General features: G+C 38.7%; 4 protein-coding genes across 6 annotated transcripts in view; all 4 read left to right on the top strand.

The window, feature by feature from the left end:
- The first annotated feature begins 149 nt into the window (after positions 1 to 149).
- Positions 150 to 1507, top strand: LOC122074541 (EPIDERMAL PATTERNING FACTOR-like protein 1). Its single transcript, XM_042639415.1, has 2 exons — positions 150 to 729; positions 838 to 1507. The coding sequence occupies exons 1-2, from the start codon at positions 583 to 585 to the stop codon at positions 1090 to 1092; spliced, it is 402 nt and encodes a 133-aa protein (XP_042495349.1). The 5' UTR covers positions 150 to 582; the 3' UTR covers positions 1093 to 1507.
- Positions 1508 to 6469: 4962 nt separating this feature from the next.
- LOC122074942 (7-deoxyloganetin glucosyltransferase-like) lies at positions 6470 to 12791 on the top strand. Of its 3 annotated transcripts, XR_006139102.1 has the most exons (4): positions 6470 to 7106; positions 7193 to 8168; positions 12217 to 12518; positions 12634 to 12791. XR_006139102.1 is itself a non-coding variant. In XM_042639934.1 (3 exons), exons 1-2 carry the CDS (start codon positions 6590 to 6592, stop codon positions 8131 to 8133), a joined length of 1458 nt encoding a protein of 485 aa, XP_042495868.1. In that variant the 5' UTR covers positions 6470 to 6589; the 3' UTR covers positions 8134 to 8144; positions 12217 to 12791. The 3 variants fall into 3 exon arrangements, 2 of the variants coding, with proteins under 2 accessions (XP_042495868.1, XP_042495867.1); XM_042639934.1 differs by having other exon boundaries at positions 7193 to 8144; positions 12217 to 12791; XM_042639933.1 differs by having other exon boundaries at positions 12217 to 12791.
- Positions 12792 to 13859: 1068 nt separating this feature from the next.
- On the top strand, positions 13860 to 14991 carry LOC122072790 (7-deoxyloganetin glucosyltransferase-like). The gene has a single exon (XM_042637191.1). It carries the CDS (start codon positions 14082 to 14084, stop codon positions 14688 to 14690), a length of 609 nt encoding a protein of 202 aa, XP_042493125.1. The 5' UTR covers positions 13860 to 14081; the 3' UTR covers positions 14691 to 14991.
- Positions 14992 to 15050: 59 nt separating this feature from the next.
- The window catches only part of LOC122074342 (leucine-rich repeat receptor protein kinase HPCA1-like), an 8263-nt gene continuing 5077 nt past the window's right edge, over positions 15051 to 18236 (top strand). Inside the window, exon 1 of the mRNA XM_042639168.1 lies at positions 15051 to 15097. Within this exon, the coding sequence (XP_042495102.1) occupies positions 15051 to 15097 (47 nt within the window). The remainder of the gene's footprint in view (positions 15098 to 18236) is intronic.

The following is an 18236-nucleotide window of genomic DNA, read 5'->3' as shown; positions in this document are numbered from 1 at the left end:
AATTTAAAACAGAGCAACCCAGTGCATTGAGACTCTATCTACTGCAGGTCTAGAAGGGGCATGTGGTTAATTTAAACCATTTCCTTCCAGGATTGAAATTCACATCATCATCCATGTGATAATGATGTGGGAGAGAGATAATGAAATGTGGGAGAAAGAGAGGGAGGTGCTACAAACTGAGGGAGATAAGAAAATCCCAAATACAAGCCTTTCGCTATCTATACAACTGCTACTAGACAGCCTGAAAGAGAGAAAGGAAAGAAATGAGACTGGCAACCTTCCTTTTGCTCGGCTTTTTTCCTCTTTGTAATTCATCCCCCTTTGTTTCTTCTCTCTCTCTCTTTCTCTCTCTGTTTCCCCACTTCCCATTCTCAGCTCATTGAGAATGAGACCTTTCAATTCGTGTCTCCATAAATTTAATAAAGCTAAAGCTTTCACCACCAGACTGTCCCTAGTCCATATCATAGCCTTCTCTCCCTCCTCTCTCTCTCAGACTACTACTACTTCCTTGGAAAGATTGGCTTTTGGTCTCCCCCTCTTTTCCTTCCCTTTTCAGCTTCTGGGTATGAATGTTTGATATTCATGGTCCTTCGAGATGGTTCCATGGCCAAGAATTTACTGAGCTCAGTCCACAACACCATCACCCTGGTTATCTTTGTCACACTTCTCCATCTCCTCCTCTCTCCGGCTTCTTGCGTTTCCCAGCAGCTCCCGTCTCTGGCTCCTCAGGTAAACCTATCTTTGGCTCACCTCCATTGTTTGGTTCTTTAATGCCTTAATATATAAGTTCTCACATATGATTGTTTACTGGAGCTCTGTTCGTTTTGCACCATGAAGGGTTTGTTAATCGAAGATAAGACCCGCCTGGGTTCCACTCCACCGAGTTGTCGTAACAAGTGCAACGAGTGCCACCCTTGCATTGCTGTCCAGGTGCCTACAATACCGAGTCATGACCGAGTCCAACCCGGTCTCCGGAGAGCCAAGCCTGTGGATCTGCTGGTGTCATCTCCATCCAAGGACGACGTAAAATACTCCAACTACAAACCAGTGGGTTGGAAATGCCGATGTGGGAATCTCCTTTTCAATCCTTGAAGAGGTAAAAAAAACAAAAAAATCAGTTTTAGTGAAGAAGCTTCTTCAAATTCAGTGGAGACCATGGCTTCTCATTATCATCCGCTTAGAGTCTCTGTAACTTGTCATGAATTACTGACACAGAAGAAACTGAAAACCCACCATGCTCTGTGCTTCTCCAGTTCTTCATGATCTGGGTTTTCTATTTTAAAAAGAAACTGAAAACCCACCACGCTCTGTTCTTTTTCGGTTCTTCCTGATCTGGGCTTCTCTTTTATTTTCTTTCTCTGTAAATATTTTTCCAAAACATGAAGTTCTTGTTCCCAGGGATAGGATAGGGAAGAAGACACATAACTGCTGTGAGAATTTATTATAGTTGGAATTTTTATTTGTTTCAGAATAAAACTGTATAGGTACTATCTCTCTTTATTGATTAGACATCTGTATAGGTACTATGTCTCTTTATTGATTAGATATCTCGATTGATTGATTCCAACTTGAATCCGTGTATTGTTGGGGGTGTCCTCTCTCGAATCTCGAATCTTCCATTGATGAGAGAATTTCAAGGTCAAAAAGGCCAAAACTTTCTCTCTCTCTCTTACAGCAACGTACAGAAACTTTGATTGCTCCGAATTCTGAAGCTCGTGCTGTACGGTGCTCAGTAGAAGTTGAAATGACCAAAGTGATGGGTATTTCAATCTAATAGATTGCAGAACTGTGGAGGCTAGTTTTATCATTCGGCATTAATCGTCCTCTCTAGTAGCGTACGCTTCTGCTGGGAACCGGGTACCTGCAACTGTAAGGCCTTAATAACGGGATACCACGTGATCACCCAGTTATGATAGGTCGTACAAGAATCTTGAGTTTTGCTAGGTGTCGGTATGACTCTTGGATCGTCGACACGTGCCGTACATGCAAACTAGGCTGATATTGAACGGTTCCACAATACTTCAATTTGAAATCAGACCAATAAAGAATCGGTTTTATTTTGATTCGATTTGGACTTTTTCGATCGGTTCAATGTAGGTTTGACAACCCTAGCTGGACTATTGGGGTATTGAACCTTGTCCCAACATGGTTTTTCAGGTATGGGCATGATATATGCCGTATTGGTCAATTCGTATCGATGTCAATACCTGACCTATACTGTGTGGATGGTATTTCAACGAGGGAGGGTGAAACGGTAAAAGAAACGTAGGTGACGTAAAGCAAGAATTTGACCATTAGTTCCTACTAAAAGTAAGAACCTATCAGGCTACAATTCCTCTGGTCGAACATTACATATATTTGAGGTTGTAGTGGCTTTGCCTGGACTGCAAGACCAAGATTTAACAGAAACCTTCTATTTCATGTTTAATATCGAATTCTGTAATCCCTTCTTCTACAACTGAATACTGACCCAAAAAAGAAAAAAGAAGATCCCTTCATCAACAACTTAAATATTGAACATGATGGAAAGATATGAAACTGGAGAGAGTTGTAAAAGAGAACATGCAATGAAATGGAGAAACTGCTAGTTGAAACCTGGTTGATGGTGCTTGGGAGCTATGTTTTTGGTTGTAGGGCTAAGGAGCTGTTAAAAGTAGTCACATTGAAAGGACAAAGTTTTTCTTTGTCGGTGGTTGAATGACGGATGGTCTAGATATCATTAGCATCAAAATCGTCTGTAATGAAGTGGTGAAATGCAATGAATATCCAATGGTTGGAGCCATGCAGATAATTTGGACTTCCATCGCTCCCCACCTCTCTCCCCTTATTGTGCATGATGGTCGTGTATGATGTTGTTTGACACTCGCAAACAAACACAACTATGGTATGTCGGCATCTCTTTCTTAGCAATATGTTTCTATAAACCGAAAGAAGAAGGGGATGAGCTGGGATGTATAATTTTTTTTTTCTATTTTTGAATTTTTATGAATAAATAAAGAGAAAAAAGTCTTAAAGGCAGCATGACCCTTTTCCCCAAACAATGAGTGATTGGATCACCATGGCCTCTAAAAAACTCGATACTTGAAAGAATGTTGGATTTTATTTTGTTAGTTGTTTTAAAAACGTTACAAGTTATTCATCATTTTTTTTCCCTACCATGTACTTGCAGAGTTGTTATGGACAAGAAGCATTTGTAAGGAGATTTCTTGGGCAACCTACAAGTATGCATGGGGCATTAAGGGAAAAGGGTTCCAAGAGTGAAGTCTTCTCTCTCCTTCCCCCATGTGTTGGGTGGATCTAAACATCTGTAAACATCTCTATTTATGTGTAGATACATTGGAAAGAATTTTGCTGCTGCCCATGGTAACAGCTAAGGGAATGAAATGCGAGGGGCAGGTTTGAAAACACCCATCTAGGGTGAATTTTTCCACCCGTAACTCTAAGATTCCATTCCTTTGGCTGATACCAGTGATTGCGGATGCTTGAATGCAACCCAAGCAGTAGTCAAGTTTCGTTCAGATACATCCTACATGTTAAAAGCATCCAAAGTCAGTAATAGCACATGCAGCAGCCGATGGTCCGGCCCTGCGGCATTTGGATTTATAATCAGATAACACTGATGCGTCCTTTTCTTCATTTTAGTTTATTTATTAATTTGGTTCGTCTTCCGCCCCAGGCGCCTCTACCCGTCTTCCTCTCTACTTTCTCTGAGCAGAAAGTGCAAAATGTTATCTAGTTTTGTTTTTTTCTTTCTTGGCCAAAGATTCTCAGTTGAGTCATTTCTCAGTCCATGCTCTTAAGATCTAACCTTAGTGGTGTTGAAAGGGCAATGTACTATTGTTTAAATAACTGAGATAATGTTCCAGGGTGCCTCACAAGTTGTTGATAGGGCAGTGTATTATTGTTTAGCGAAAGGGGTTTGCTGCTAGGCTGCATCGCCCCGTGAAGTCATGCATTGCCCCGTGAAGTCAATGAACACATGGGCAAGGTCGGATGTGATCCTTTCAGTGCCCATGTGAAGGTGTAGAAGAGGCATTGCAAGACAAAATTCTTTTTCAATGCCAATTATGTAAATTTGATGTCATTACCCAAAGGAGAGAGGTAGAGAGCAGAAAGTGTCCTTTTCCTCATCCATAACTTTAAGGGAGGGTGTTTCCTGCTCAGTAGAAGCTATGTGAGCAGGTGAGAGCCAATGAAAACCCTTCATGCACGAGATGATAGAGATAGAGATAGAGATGAGGCGCCAGCTTTGGCTACATTCCTGGACAAAAACCATTCTTCCCAACTTTAAATAGAGACCAGAATTTGAGACGTTCCGACTCTTGTACACCTAAGACGACCACATACGGGTCACACTTAATTCTCTCTCATTTACTTAACGAACTACCTCTCTCGGTTATAATTTTTCTTTTCATTTTAATTCTTTTATTCATTCATTTTTTATTTAATCCGATATAATAATTTAGGTATCGGTCTCCATAGATGCAATTCAATACCGATAAAATTGAAAAAGTAATGAAATATCGGTAAAAATCAATATCTGGTCGGTATCGTCTCCCACTGATATGTCGTTATCGTGACCAATATCAATCTATATTGGTTTATCAAAAAAATCGCTACCATATAGTCAAATCATAATCATGCTCTTATAATTTTGTTTTTTTTTTCATATCAGCCCAAGAATTAGTTTGGGAAGACCTCTCAGCTCTCAGCTTTGTTGAAATTGCTGTCAAATCAAGACGTGTTTTGTAGGTAACTGATCAACTTTTCTCTGTTCCTATAATTCTTTCCACTTCCTTACCGAAAAAAAAAAAAGAAAAAAAAAGGGATAATTCTTTCCACTTAAGAAAAGTTTTAAATAGAAGCAATTCAATCAACATAAAGTTCGGGATTGAATTTACTGCCAAAATCATTTACATCCATCAGAATACCTTTCTCGAGTTATTTTTTTTCAAAACTCCCATCGAATCACCCAAAGAGTTTTAAGAATCATATGGATCGCCATTACGAGGCTCTTTGGATATATAGAAAGTTGGGTTCATACTCAACATTGTTGAAGCTGATGGATTGCTTGTTGAAACCATTCTAGCTAGTCAGGAAGTTATCATAAAACCTCTTCATTTCTAAGAGATTGTTATTTTATTGTTACAATTTTTTTTCGGGGCTTATAGAAGACTTTATTCATGAATTACATGTAAAATTATAGGGCTAAACAATCGTATATGAACTTGTACGATTGATTAGGCTGTACACATCATCATGTTACAATTGATTAGGCTGTATATTAGGGTTGAACGGTTATCTAAGACAAAGACCCAAACCCAGGGTTGTCCATCATGGATCATAGATCGAGAGATACATTGCGTTGGATGTAGCTCCTCTCTTGAGTGTTATCATTCAAGTCAATCTATAACTATTTTAGACGATTGAACATAATTCAATAATTATAATTTTATTGATCAGAACAAAATGTCGCATCAAAAGTCATTGTGTCACCACTTGAATATGTATCAATAGCTTAAATATCTATGGATATAATGCTCGGGAGAGGTTCCCGATCCCACTAGGTCTCTAACTTGATTAAGTTTAGGGTCGACGATGCGAAAACGAAATCTCTAGTGTCGATCTTTAATCCTTATCATCTCTCAGATATTATTTCTCTATTCTTTAGAGATAACGTATAGTAACTATTACGTACACGAGCATGTTCAACAAGCAGAGCTCCGCTCCCTTGTCCAAACCACTGTTAGTTAAAACGCGTTCGCGTTTTTTTGCCGTTTAAAACGCGTTTTGCCGTATGCTTTCATATAATACGGAAAAAAATGGAAACGGAAGAATCCTTATTAACGCCCTAATTTTTGCAAAAAAAACCTATTGATAAATATGAACGATGTGAATGTGCAATATATGGTGTGTGTTTTTTTTATTTTTAACCTTCATACTATTTATAGGGAAAAAAATCTCATCGTTTCTTCATAGACCATGAGTAAGAGAAGGTAAGATTACAATCTCATGTTCTCTGTAGGCGTTACGCCTGTATACCACATTGGGCTATTTTATCTTGGAACTCCTAGAGCTTTTGGAATATTAGATGCATGTATACAGGTAATAATCTCTCAAATTGCATTAGTATATTACCATTTTTTTGGTTTCGTTTTTTTGAAAACTACACGTTTAATACTCGTACCGTTCATTTTCGTCCATTTGCCATTCTTTATTTTTTTGACTTTTTTTTTTATCGTATCATTCATTATTTTTATCTGTTTAAAATCCGTACCGTACGTTCCTGATTTTTTACTATTCCCATTTTAACTATCGATGGTCCAAACAGAGCACTCAATTCACTCTGACCCCTTGTCGCTACTCGCAGTCTTTCCTGACTCATTTGAGGTTATTTTCCTTTTAATCCCTTCCTTTTTCGTCCACCTTTCTCTTTCCTAATGTGGCCAACAACTGTCTTACGCTTTGAGTGGGGTTTGTTTCTCTATAAACAAACCCGGAAGAAGGGAATTCCTGAGAGGGAGTGCACTATTGATACAATATCCAGGGTCTGAGCTTGAGAGAGAGAGAGAGAGAGAGAGAGAGAGAGATGAGTTCTGTTGCAGTGGAGGAAAGGAAGAAACCTCATGCGGTTTGCATACCATATCCAGCCCAGGGCCACATAAATCCCATGCTCAAACTGGCAAAGCTTCTTCACCACAGGGGCTTCTACATCACCTTCGTCAACACTGAATTTAATCACAAACGCCTACTCAAGTCAAGAGGCTCTGATTCTCTCAAGGGCTTACCTGATTTCCAGTTCCAGACCATCCCGGACGGTCTCCCTCCTTCTGATATAGATGCCACCCAAGACATCCCAGCCCTCTGTCAGTCTACCAGCACTACTTGCTTAGTTCCCTTCCGCAACCTCCTCTCCAAACTCAACACCACACCCCACATCCCTCCAGTCACTTGTGTAGTCTCTGATGGTGCCATGAGCTTCACCCTTCAAGCTGCTGAGGAAATTGGAGTCCCTGAAGTATTGCTCTGGACGACCAGTGCCTGCGGCTTTTTGGCCTACTTGCACTATCCCCATCTCATGGATAGAGGCTTCACACCTCTCAAAGGTATGCTAAAGCAAAATAAAAACCAAATGATTGAAAGCCCACTTCTCTAAAACATTTCACTAATGTTTTGATTATGCACTGAGCAGATGCGAGCTACCTATCCAATGGGTACTTGGACACTCCTTTGGATTGGATTCCAGGAATGAATGGTATCCGTTTGAAGGATATTCCTACTTTTGTTCGAACTACCAATCCCGATGACGTCATGCTCGACTTTGTCAAGGGAGAAGTAGGGAGAGCTTACAAAGCTTCTGCAATAATTTTAAATACCTTTGAAATCCTTGAGAAGGACGTCGTGGATGCACTCTCAACGATGTTGCCTCGCGTTTACACCATCGGCCCTCTTCCCTTGATGTTGGATCAGATTAAAGATGATAGATTGAGCTCTATCGGGTCCAATCTATGGAAAGAAGAATCAGAGTGTCTTGAATGGCTCGATTCCAAAGAACCCAGTTCTGTGGTTTATGTGAACTTTGGGAGCATCACAGTAATGACGCCTCAGCAACTCGTGGAGTTCGCCTGGGGTCTAGCTAATAGCAACCACACCTTTTTGTGGATCATTAGGCCCGATCTTGTAGCGGGTGACTCGGCCGTTCTGCCGTCCGAGTTCGTGAGCCAAACCAAAGAGAGAGGAATGCTATCAAGTTGGTGCCCACAGGAGAAAGTGCTGAACCATCCAGCCATAGGTGGTTTCTTAACGCACAGTGGGTGGAACTCTACACTGGAAAGCATTTGTGGTGGTGTGCCTATGGTTTGTTGGCCATTCTTTGCGGATCAGCAAACTAACTGCAGATACTCCTGTACTCATTGGGGGATAGGTACCGAGATGGACAACAATGTTAAAAGGGATGAGGTTGAGAAGCTTGTGAGAGAGTTGATGGAGGGAGATAAGGGTAAAGAGGTGAAGACTAAGGCCATGGTGTGGAAAAAGAAAGCAGAGGAGGCCACCAGTCCCGATGGTTCTTCTCTCCTCAATTTTGACAACTTGGTGGACGAGATACTCCTTTCCAATCGTCTGCTTCCTTGACAGATTTGATGGTACTGTATTCAACAGATTGTGAAGTGAGTTTGTCTGCATTGTCAGTCTTACATATATTCTGCTTTCTCTTTTTAGGAGCAGTTTTATAGTTCGTCTTCGTTTTCTACTATTTACATAATTATTATTGTATTTTAATTTTCCATTATATAAATGGATATCATGTTGGATTTACCATTTTGGCTCCATTTAACTATAAAATGTGGTAAACTAGTGTAAAATTAACAAATTGGATGGCACCCTTACACCCCCAAAAATAAATCTGGATGGCATATTGAACAGATAGATCCAAGGTAGCCTTCTCAAATGTGGAGTTACATCTAAATTTGACTTGTCTAACTTGACTAAGTAGCAAATAAAGCTGAAAAATCCAATGAAAAAAATAGAATTACTGAAAAAGGATAGATGGTTGAAGATAAAAAGGAAATGTACTGATACGTGGAGAGGTATTTGATTGACTCTTTGTCTATAATTTTTAACATTATATGATAAATCCAAACTATTTCGTAGATATCTAATGGTTTCATATGTCATATCACCCTTTCACATGAATAACTAGGATTGTAGTTACGAGAGCCTCCATTGTATAGTTCAGAGAAACTTTGCCATAATAAATGAAAAATTTTCAAGGGGAAGCATGTTGGCATGAATTCCATTGATGACCTGTGAGAAAGGGAGGAGGGTTGTTTAGTCATTTTGACAGGGAATTTGTCCCCATCGAAGGTCCTGTGCACGACTGCGCACAAAAATTTTGGCCAATTTTCAATTAACACCAGAAATAATTACATTATTGACTCACAAACTTATTGAATAGTTAGGTCATGCAAGCTTCTTACCTCTGTTGGAGAGAGTTTTTGGGTTCCTAGTAGTATCATCTAAAAATTGAATAGCTGATGTGTTCTTTCCTTTGGAAAGGAAAGGATATCAACGGCCATGTTCTTGCACATCTACAATTGGGAGTCTATCTACCTCCCTAAGAAGGAGGGAAGACTTGGGATGAGAAAGATTAATGGAGGTCAGTTATGCTACTCTAATTAAGCTCATTTGGAGAGTGGCTTTGAAGGAGAATCCATTCGGTTAAATGGAGAAGGATTCTCTTTGGACTTGGATTGTTCCTTTTTTTTTTTTTTTAAATTGAAGGGGTGATCACCAAAGGTGTAAATTGCAACTTTTTAACATTAATCCCAAAGGTGGATAATGTGAGAAAAGTTAGGCAATTTTGCCCTATCTGCTTAGGGAAATTTTTCTTTAAAATAATTCCTAAGATTTTATCCTCCCGTCTTTCTTTGCCCTCGCATAAACTGATCTATGAAGACCAGGGGGCATTTCAAAAAGGAAAAAAAATATTTCTTCAAATATTGGAGTTGCCTCAGAGCTTATAAGTCTCAAATTGGACATCCAAAAAGCATTTGACATGGTAGAGTGGGAGTTGTTGCTTGATGTGCTTCGAAAGTTTGGGTTCTCTCAAGTGTGGATTGCTTGGATTAATTAGATTGTAGCATCCACTAAGCTTTCGGTTCTGGTTAATAACAGTCCGATGAGATTCTTTAGTGTGGAAAGGGGCTTGCGTCAAGATGATCCTCTCTCCCCGATGCTTTTCATTCTAGCTAAAGAAGTATTGTGTAGAGGACTGAAAGATCTTCGTGATAAAGGGGTGGTGAAGGTTAATCCTGGCCCTATACATGTTCACACTCCTTCTCACCTTCTTTATGTAGATAACTTGGTGACTTGGAATCTCAGAATGTCCTTTCCCCACTTGCTATTTAGGCGTGGATATCTTTAAAGGTCGGGTTAAGAAGAAATTTACCCTACTAAAGGATAAATTTAAAGCTCGTCTTGCATGATGGAAGCGTCGTCTTTTATTGATGGCTGGAGGAGTTGAGCTAGTAAAATCGGTAATTTGCAATGTTCCTGTCCACACTTTCTCAATTTATCTATGGCCTAGTACGTTGATTTTAGTAATGGAGAAGTGGATTCACAATTTTATTTAGAATGGGGATGGGGATTCGTCTAAGGCTATTACAGTGAAATGAGCGCTCATTGCCAGCCAAAAAATGAAGGAGGGGTGGGGGCCGTTGTTTAAAAGATATTAATCTCGCCCTTCTCTCTAAATTTTGTTGGTTTGTTAAGTCTGATAGCTTTATGTTAGCTTCTTTTCTTCGTGGAAGATTTGTAGCTACAAATGAGTCTCTTAAAAAGGGTAGCATCTCTTCTTCAATCTTGCTGGGGTTAAAAAAAGTTTGGGACTTTGTTTGCGCATTGGAAAGGTGGATTATTAGTGATGGATCCTTAATCAATTTTTGGTATGACTGTTGGATTAATGGTAAGAGTCTCTATGATATCATATCTGATGGCCAACCTTTCTCTGTTAACTTAATGGCGAAAGTTTCATATTTGATTGTAGAAGGACGATGGACTCTTTCTCTGATTGTTTCGGATGATTTGAAGGAGCTTTGTGATCTTTTGAAGTCCATTCCTCTCCCCACAGTGACTGTTAAAGATAATAGAGTTTGGTCTTTTCCTGAATCAGGAAAGTTCACTGTTTTGTCAGCTTGGAATAGCCTTAGAGAGAAATTACCTGCCTCGGCATGGACGAAATTAATTTGGCAAAAAGTGCTGCATCCCAGGTCGTCACTATTTGGCTGGAGGTTAGGTCATGGTAGTCTTCCAACCGATGATAAAGTATCAAAGCGCAATATTCCTATGGCATCTCGATGTCATCTATGCTAAAAAATGTGGAATCAATTCATCATATATTTTTAGACTGTGATTTTGCAGGGAAAATTTGGTCTAAATTGTTGAATTTCTTTTATCAAAGATGGAGTGGTTTTCTATCTCTTGAAGAGTTATTCTCTTGGTGGAAGAGAAAGGCTCAAGTGGTCTCGATTAGGAAGGTATGGCATGTTGTAGTTATTCTGATTTCTCACCAGATTTGGAAGGAAAGGAATAATCAATAGTTTGATAATAAATCCCGTCCAGTAGATCAGGTGGTGAACTCAATCATTCAAGATCTCCAGGATTTTTCTAAAATGGTAAAGATTTACATTTCTTCAATTCCTAATTTATTGGTTTCCAAGAAATTTAGGATATCAATTTCCCGAGTTCCCACTACAAAAATTATTGAAGTTATTTGGGCGCCTCCTTCATCTAATCGCCTCAAATTAAACATTGACGGATATTCTCTTGGAAATCTAGGATGTTCTGGGGCCAGTGGCGTTATTAGGGACAACAATGGATCTCCAAAGTAAAGTTTTGTTGTCTATGAAGGTGTGGGAACCAACTTCATGCAAAATTCAACGTCTTTTTCTATGGGCTGCACACCACTTCATTGATGAATGTTGTGAGTTTGTGGATTGCATGTGACTCGCAGGTTGTGATGAATTGCATCTCCAATCAAAAAGTTTCATGGATTTTTCACCAAAAGTGGTTCTATAAAAGGTATTTAGATAGCATTTCATGGAGGATTTCACACTGCTATAGGGAAGGAAAAATGTGGTAGCCGAAAGATTGGCTAAACATGCTGCAACAACTCAGTTAACTACAAGCTGGAACTCTACGCCATCCTTTGTTTTCCATGAAATAATTTGGGACTCAAATATGAGACCACGATATAGATTATGTTACCTAGTTTTATCTTTGATTAGGTTACCTTTCTGCTGACGGCAATGCCGAAGGTAGAGAGGTAATTCAATGGGTTTTTTTCTCTCATTCTTTGTGATTGTAATTCTCCATTTATTCAATATATACTTTTGCTGACTAAAAAAAAAAACACTACTTTGAATGGGGATGATAGAGGACTACCTTATCTCTTTGTTTTTGTACCCTTAGGATTTCATTTGATATGCTCAATCTCTCGAGCTTGATATCTCTAGTTTTCTGCTATGGCCCTGTTTGTTTTGACATGAATGGGTGGAAGGTTTTTATTTTATTTTTTTATTTTTAATTTTAAAATGATATAGACTCTAAACTAGCCAATGTCAAGTTTCAGATTCAAATTCAATCATATATTTTCTTATATATATTATCATTCTCTTCTATTTTCCACTTGGTTCCCAATTGTTGTTGATTTTGTAGGTATTTCAAGGAGAATGGCTGGCCATCTTCCTCAATCTTTGAAACCATCTGCTGATATTCTATTGATAAAATAACTGTAGGCGTAATTGGTGGTGTTAGTTTCTATGGAAAAGCTTTCTTGGGATTGGAATTTCACTGGACTTATGAGGTCAGTGCTGCAAAATTGGTTCCACCAAACCTTAGAAAAAGCAAGTTTGAATGATGTAACCCCTTGAATATCTTTGAACCTTGTCGGGTTGGCTACCATAGATTCACAAACAAAGCTGATTCTAACTGATTTGTAACTCATTAGAGTTCAGAAGGTAGAACCTCTATTTGTTGCATTTCCTGAATGCATGCAGAAGTATTCTTAATCTTTCCTTGTCCTCGATTGTCTTGGTTTGCTTACTGATGATGCTTGCTTGCTTGCTTTTCTAGGATTGGAGAACTGAAAGTTACATGGAAATAATAAGATAATGAAACTGTAAGGAGAATTCACCTATTCTGTTGGGATTGATTATCTATTGTAACTGATTATGGCTTTACCATAAGAACTCATTATCTCAAAGAATGCAAGATGATATTATTCTTTAAAAGTGGAGCCAAGGGTTCATAAAGTTGATGGATGTAGCCAATGCTACTGTAAAACATTAATAGATGCTTCACAATAATATGAATACTATAGATTGGTGCATGAATGTCTCTCTCCTGCCCCTGACCATATCTTGGTATTCTATGCAGTCGATCCATCAAATTGTTCCTTTTTACCATTATTGCCCATTTCATTAGCTCCTTGCCTTCATTTAGGTAACAAGTTTTTTATACTTCTCTTTTGTAGGGCATTAAGTCAGTTGTTTACTCTGCAACAACTGAAGTTTCAGTTCTACTTTGTCTTGAAACCTTATAGGAAATTGTTTGTCTTGCTCCACTAAAGTTCTATTCTTTCTATGGGTTTCCTTCTTGATTACTTCCTTGATGGTAGTTCTCTCCATACTTCATAGTTATGGTAGCTTGATTATTTGTCTTCCCCCATTTGCAATGGCAATGATGTGGAAGATGTACCTTGCATATGCTGGATTCTTGATATGTGCTTGAGCTCTGAATAGAGAGACGGCAAGTTATTGAGTCGAGGATTTTTTGGGGCGGCTACACATTCCATTCAAAGACCGGAGGTTGAGAGAGAGAACTCTTACCTGCTTGGGCCGACTGCTGCTTCATAAGAAATTTTTCTTTGAACAAAATCATGTGTTGACTGGACGCTAGGAGATTCCAATACTGATTTTTCCTCGAAACCCTCCCCTCAAAGGAAAATAATCCTCTGTTTTTCTCATCTCTGTTTTTCCTTGTTTTGCTACCTGCAAAACACGATACGTGGACAACTTTAAGACCAACGCACCGGATGTAATAATCCTCACCCAACCTTGACCGTTGAATCCTCTGTTGTCCACGTGTCGTGTTCTACAGATAGCAAAACAAGGAAAAATAGGAATAAGAAAAACAGAGGATTTTAATCCCCCTCAAACTCTCCCTAGGGAGAAGCAGACCAAATACCAGTGACCATGGCCCACAGCAGAATCCGAATCCGAATCCTAGCTACCTCACTAATAATTCCGAACACCTCATGCCTCAGCTTACGCCTTACGCCACTCCAGATCCATGTTGACCCTTCAGTCGATGGTCTCTCTGTCTTGTCTCTCCTTTTTTTTTCTTTTTTTCTTAATAAAGGCAGCAATTGTTTCGGGTCCTGCGTTTCTCTATAAAACCAGGAAGAACGGGTTTAGGAGTGAAGCCACTACTGTTGCAACATCCAGGGTCTAAGCTTTCCGAATAACACCGAAAGACTCGGGTTTCTTTTTTTTTTTTTTTGGTGAGAGAGAGAGAGAGATATGGGTTCCACTGGAGTTGAGGACAAGAAGCCACATGCGGTTTGTATACCATTCCCAGCCCAGGGCCACATAAACCCCATGCTCAAGGTGGCAAAGCTTCTCCACCACAGAGGCTTCCACATAACCTTCGTCAACACTGAATACAATCACAACCGCCTACTCAAGTCAAGAGGCCCTGATTCTCTCAAGGGCTTACCTGATTTCCAATTCCATACTATCCCGGAGGGTCTCCCACCTTCTGATATAGATGCCGCCCAAGACACCCCAGCCCTATGCCAGTCTATCAGCACCACTTGCTTAGTTCCTTTTCGCAACCTCCTCTCCAAACTCAATGCTGCGGCGAACATCCCAACCGTCACTTGCATAGTCTCTGATGGTGCCATGAGCTTTACACTTCAAGCTGCTGAAGAAATTGGTGTCCCTGAAGTACTGTTCTGGACGCCCAGCGCCTGTGGCTCCTTGGCCTACATGCACTATCCACATCTCAGCGAAAGAGGCCTTATACCTCTTAAAGGTATGCTAAAACAAAACAAAATCCAAAAGATTATAAGCCTACTTCTCTACAACATCTCACCAACTCTTAATGTTTCGATAACCTTTTGTATATGAATAACCTTGTATAAGGATTAATATATACACGAATTGCTCATCAAATAGCTATCGAATGATTGAGAACTTTTTGTCAGATTACACCTGTAGATTTCAGCCATAGATGATTATACAATAGTTTCTTGTCCACAAGCTGCTTCAAAACAGAATATTGATTAGTTTGGATGATGACTCTTCCTAGAGCAAATGCAGGTTCTGTAGGCAGAGGAAGATCTCCCGAATCGCTTTCTAGGTAGAGCAAATGCAGGTTCGTGGGTCTATCTTCGGCGTCTCCAATAGAGAATTAGAGAACAAAAAGGGGGAAAACAGAGAAAAAAAAAACAAACAAACAAACCTTCTCGCCTATGAAAACTGGCAGCGATGGGAAGTGCACTACTCACCGGGGATGAAAGGAGAAGTATTCGTTGGTGATTGTCCTTTTATCTTGGCTGGAACTTGTCTGAACCCTTGGTCGCATATATGGAGAAGAGGAGAGGTAAAAGGGTGAGGAGGGGTATTTTTGGGATAATGAAAATGTCTAATTTATCAGATTTTACTCATAAGGACAAAAACGTCATTTCAAAGCATTATGTAACGCTTACTTATAGCAGGGGGTCCAAGTCCAATTTGGTGAAAGAGAGGGGGTGTGCCTCTAATATTAGCATTCTCTGGGGGGTGGTGTTGTAAATTATCCTTTTGACAAATATATGCTATTATTTGCTATGATAGAAAGTGGTTGATAGATCACCTATCCGCATTGGCTATGCTAGACATGATTCAACTTAATTAATATTGGATGTAAAAGATAAAAAAAAAAAAAAAAAAAGGAGAAAAATGATCCCCAATTGGAAAGCTAGATTGGATTTAGGTTTTTATGAAAGCATGTGATATTAAAATTTAGTTATATAAACAATTAGTTTTAGTTCATTTTCAATACGAAAAGAAATCCGAATTTTTGCGTAACAACCGTATTAAACAAGTATCGTATCATTGTCGTATGTATTTTATTGCGCCAAATTTTTGAAAAATTTTATTTCAGAATGACCCATTTAATTATCGTATATATCTATTATGGTATATATTATTGTCGTTCTCGAATTTACTAACTATACTTGGGAGCATGCACCTTTTGCCTAGATGCAAAAGGAGCTCTCAGACAGAAAACACCTCCCATTCTTTTTATTATTTACAAAGCTACTTTACCTATTCCTACAAAAATATCCTCGTCATCCATTCTTATTAAGCCGCCTCTCGTTTTTACCAAAAAAACAAAAAATATTAGGGGAAGGCAGCCTCTCTCTCCCTGTCTCTCTCTCTATACCTTTTATACTAACAATAGTAGAAGAATCAAATAATATACGAAACATTATAATCTGAGACTTTAATAATTCCAAACACCTCATTCCTCATGCTTCACACCCCACACCTCACTCTTTACGTGTTAAGCCTCTAAATCTGTCTTTCAATGTGGGCAGCAATTGTCTTGGGTGCTGTGTTTCTCTATAAAATCAGGAAGAACGGATTTTAGGAGGGAAGACACTACTACTACATCTAAGGTCTGAACTTTCCCAATAACGCTGGAAGTCTCATTAGAGAGAGAGAGAGAGAGAGAGAGAGAGAGAGAGAGAGATAAAAGAGAGATGGATTCTGTTGGAGCGGAAAAGAAGCAGCCTCATGCGGTTTGCATACCATTCCCAGGACTGGGAATGGTATAAACAATCCAATTTGATGTTTGGTTTGCATCAATTCCAATACAAAATTAAAAGAGAAAAGAATTTATTTAAATAAAAAATTAAAAAAAAAACTAATAAAACTTTGTAAAATTGAAATAGAATCTCTAAACCAAAATCATTTATTAAATGATTTGTTTTTATTTTATCTACAAAGGTTCTTACATCCAATCAAATCCAACAACTATTTAACGAACCGTTTAACTCCATTATTTATTTTTATTTTTGGTAAAATGAAGTTGAACACCATTTAACACCATTACTTCGAAGAGGAAAATGACGTACCGTGGCTTATGTCCAGCCAATTTTAGTCAATAAAGGAGCCTTGTCTGGAACAAGATTTCAAAATACAGAACGATTATGGGATCGGTCAAAGCCAAAATTGTCCTGATATCTTTTTGGAATAATCTGGATGAGACAATAATGAATATATTATTTACGGATAAAAATTATCTGTAATTCTGATCTCGTATAATTTCATGTAATATCATTTTTAGGCGATGACACATATATTGATACCAATACAATGGCCTAAATCTGATACAACTAATAAAACATTAAATTAGTGAAAAGACATTTAAATCAGATCTGAGCCATTGTATTGATATCAATACATGTGTTATCGTTTGAAAGTGATATTACACAGAATTGTACGAGATCGAAATTACAAACGATTTCAACCAGATTATTTACCCTTCTTAGAAAAAAATTAAAAAATCGTTCTGACATCTTTCGGGAACGATCTGGATCAGAAATGTCTTTTTCTGGTGCTGATTTTCACTATTTTTTTCGCGCCACTCCTTGTCAAAATCACAACCTACATCCTTATTAATGCACCCACAGCTTTCAATTAATGGCCCCTGGCACTTCTTGCATTTTAGTCTTTCTGGTTATATTTTTTTGTCACATTCTATGAAAGGAAAGGAGTATGCTGCGAGGTTGTGTGGCCCTACTCTAACATGGGGCCCAATGAAAATGCCCACACAGGCATCCAAGGATTGGGATGATGAGTGCTCAATTTAGTGCTCCATTTGAGAGGGGCATAGGGGGAACGTTTCCGGGCTGTGTTCTTCTTGTTTCCAACGGGAAAGAATGGCGTCAGTGAAATCTACTCTCTTTCTTCATTTAATACATTCAGATTCCTCCCGAGCATTGACCCACCATTTGTCTAGACTGTGGAATAACGAAAGCATATTAGGTTCACGTATGAGAATGTACAAGAACAGTCTTAATCAGTGGATATAGAATCAATTGTATCTCTTTATTCAGTAGATTCTATATCCATAGATCAGGAGTGTACAAAAATATTCTCGTATGTGAATTTGATCCATTCACTAGAATAACTGAGCAACTCCTTAAATACAGAAAGCCCCTTCCCTTTCTTGGGTCACTACACTAAGGCATTCTTTCATATGCTTATTCCCGCCTTCCGAGCAACTTTTATGAGACTACTAGAAGAAAACCATGGGATTGTATCCTTGGATTTCTATCACACACCTTACAGGATATGAGATATTTTCATATTAATTATTAGGGGAGCTACATATCCATGTGCTCAATGAAATTTTTTCTTTTTCTTTGGCGGTTGAGATCTTCCAATGTTTTTACTGAGAAGGTGGTTACGTGGGCCTCTAGCCTGCCGGTTAGTTCCTTGCATGGATCTACTAATTTGTGTCGGTCTCAACTGATAACACTATGATATTGATCCGAATCGATTCATATTGGTTCAAATTGGATGGATTTATCCCTGCTTTTTAAATAAGAATAGTGTTATTCACATTTTACCCTTGTCAAGAATCAATAATGACCTCTCTATCGATACCAATATTAATTCAAA

This window comes from Macadamia integrifolia, chromosome 3, assembly GCF_013358625.1.
Source record: "Macadamia integrifolia cultivar HAES 741 chromosome 3, SCU_Mint_v3, whole genome shotgun sequence".
NCBI classification, from domain to species: domain Eukaryota; kingdom Viridiplantae; phylum Streptophyta; class Magnoliopsida; order Proteales; family Proteaceae; genus Macadamia; species Macadamia integrifolia.
This window is presented reverse-complemented; position numbering and strand designations above follow the sequence as displayed.

Excerpts from the sequence above, each read along its gene's own strand:
- LOC122072790 (XM_042637191.1), top strand. The coding sequence starts at position 14,082 with ATGGGTTCCACTGGAGTTGAGGACAAGAAGCCACATGCGGTTTGTATA.
- LOC122074541 (XM_042639415.1), top strand. The coding sequence starts at position 583 with ATGGTCCTTCGAGATGGTTCCATGGCCAAGAATTTACTGAGCTCAGTC. Across the intron at positions 730-837 it reads TCCCGTCTCTGGCTCCTCAG|GGTTTGTTAATCGAAGATAA; the intron begins GTAAACCTATCT and ends TGCACCATGAAG.
- LOC122074942 (XM_042639934.1), top strand. The coding sequence starts at position 6,590 with ATGAGTTCTGTTGCAGTGGAGGAAAGGAAGAAACCTCATGCGGTTTGC. Across the intron at positions 7,107-7,192 it reads AGGCTTCACACCTCTCAAAG|ATGCGAGCTACCTATCCAAT; the intron begins GTATGCTAAAGC and ends TGCACTGAGCAG.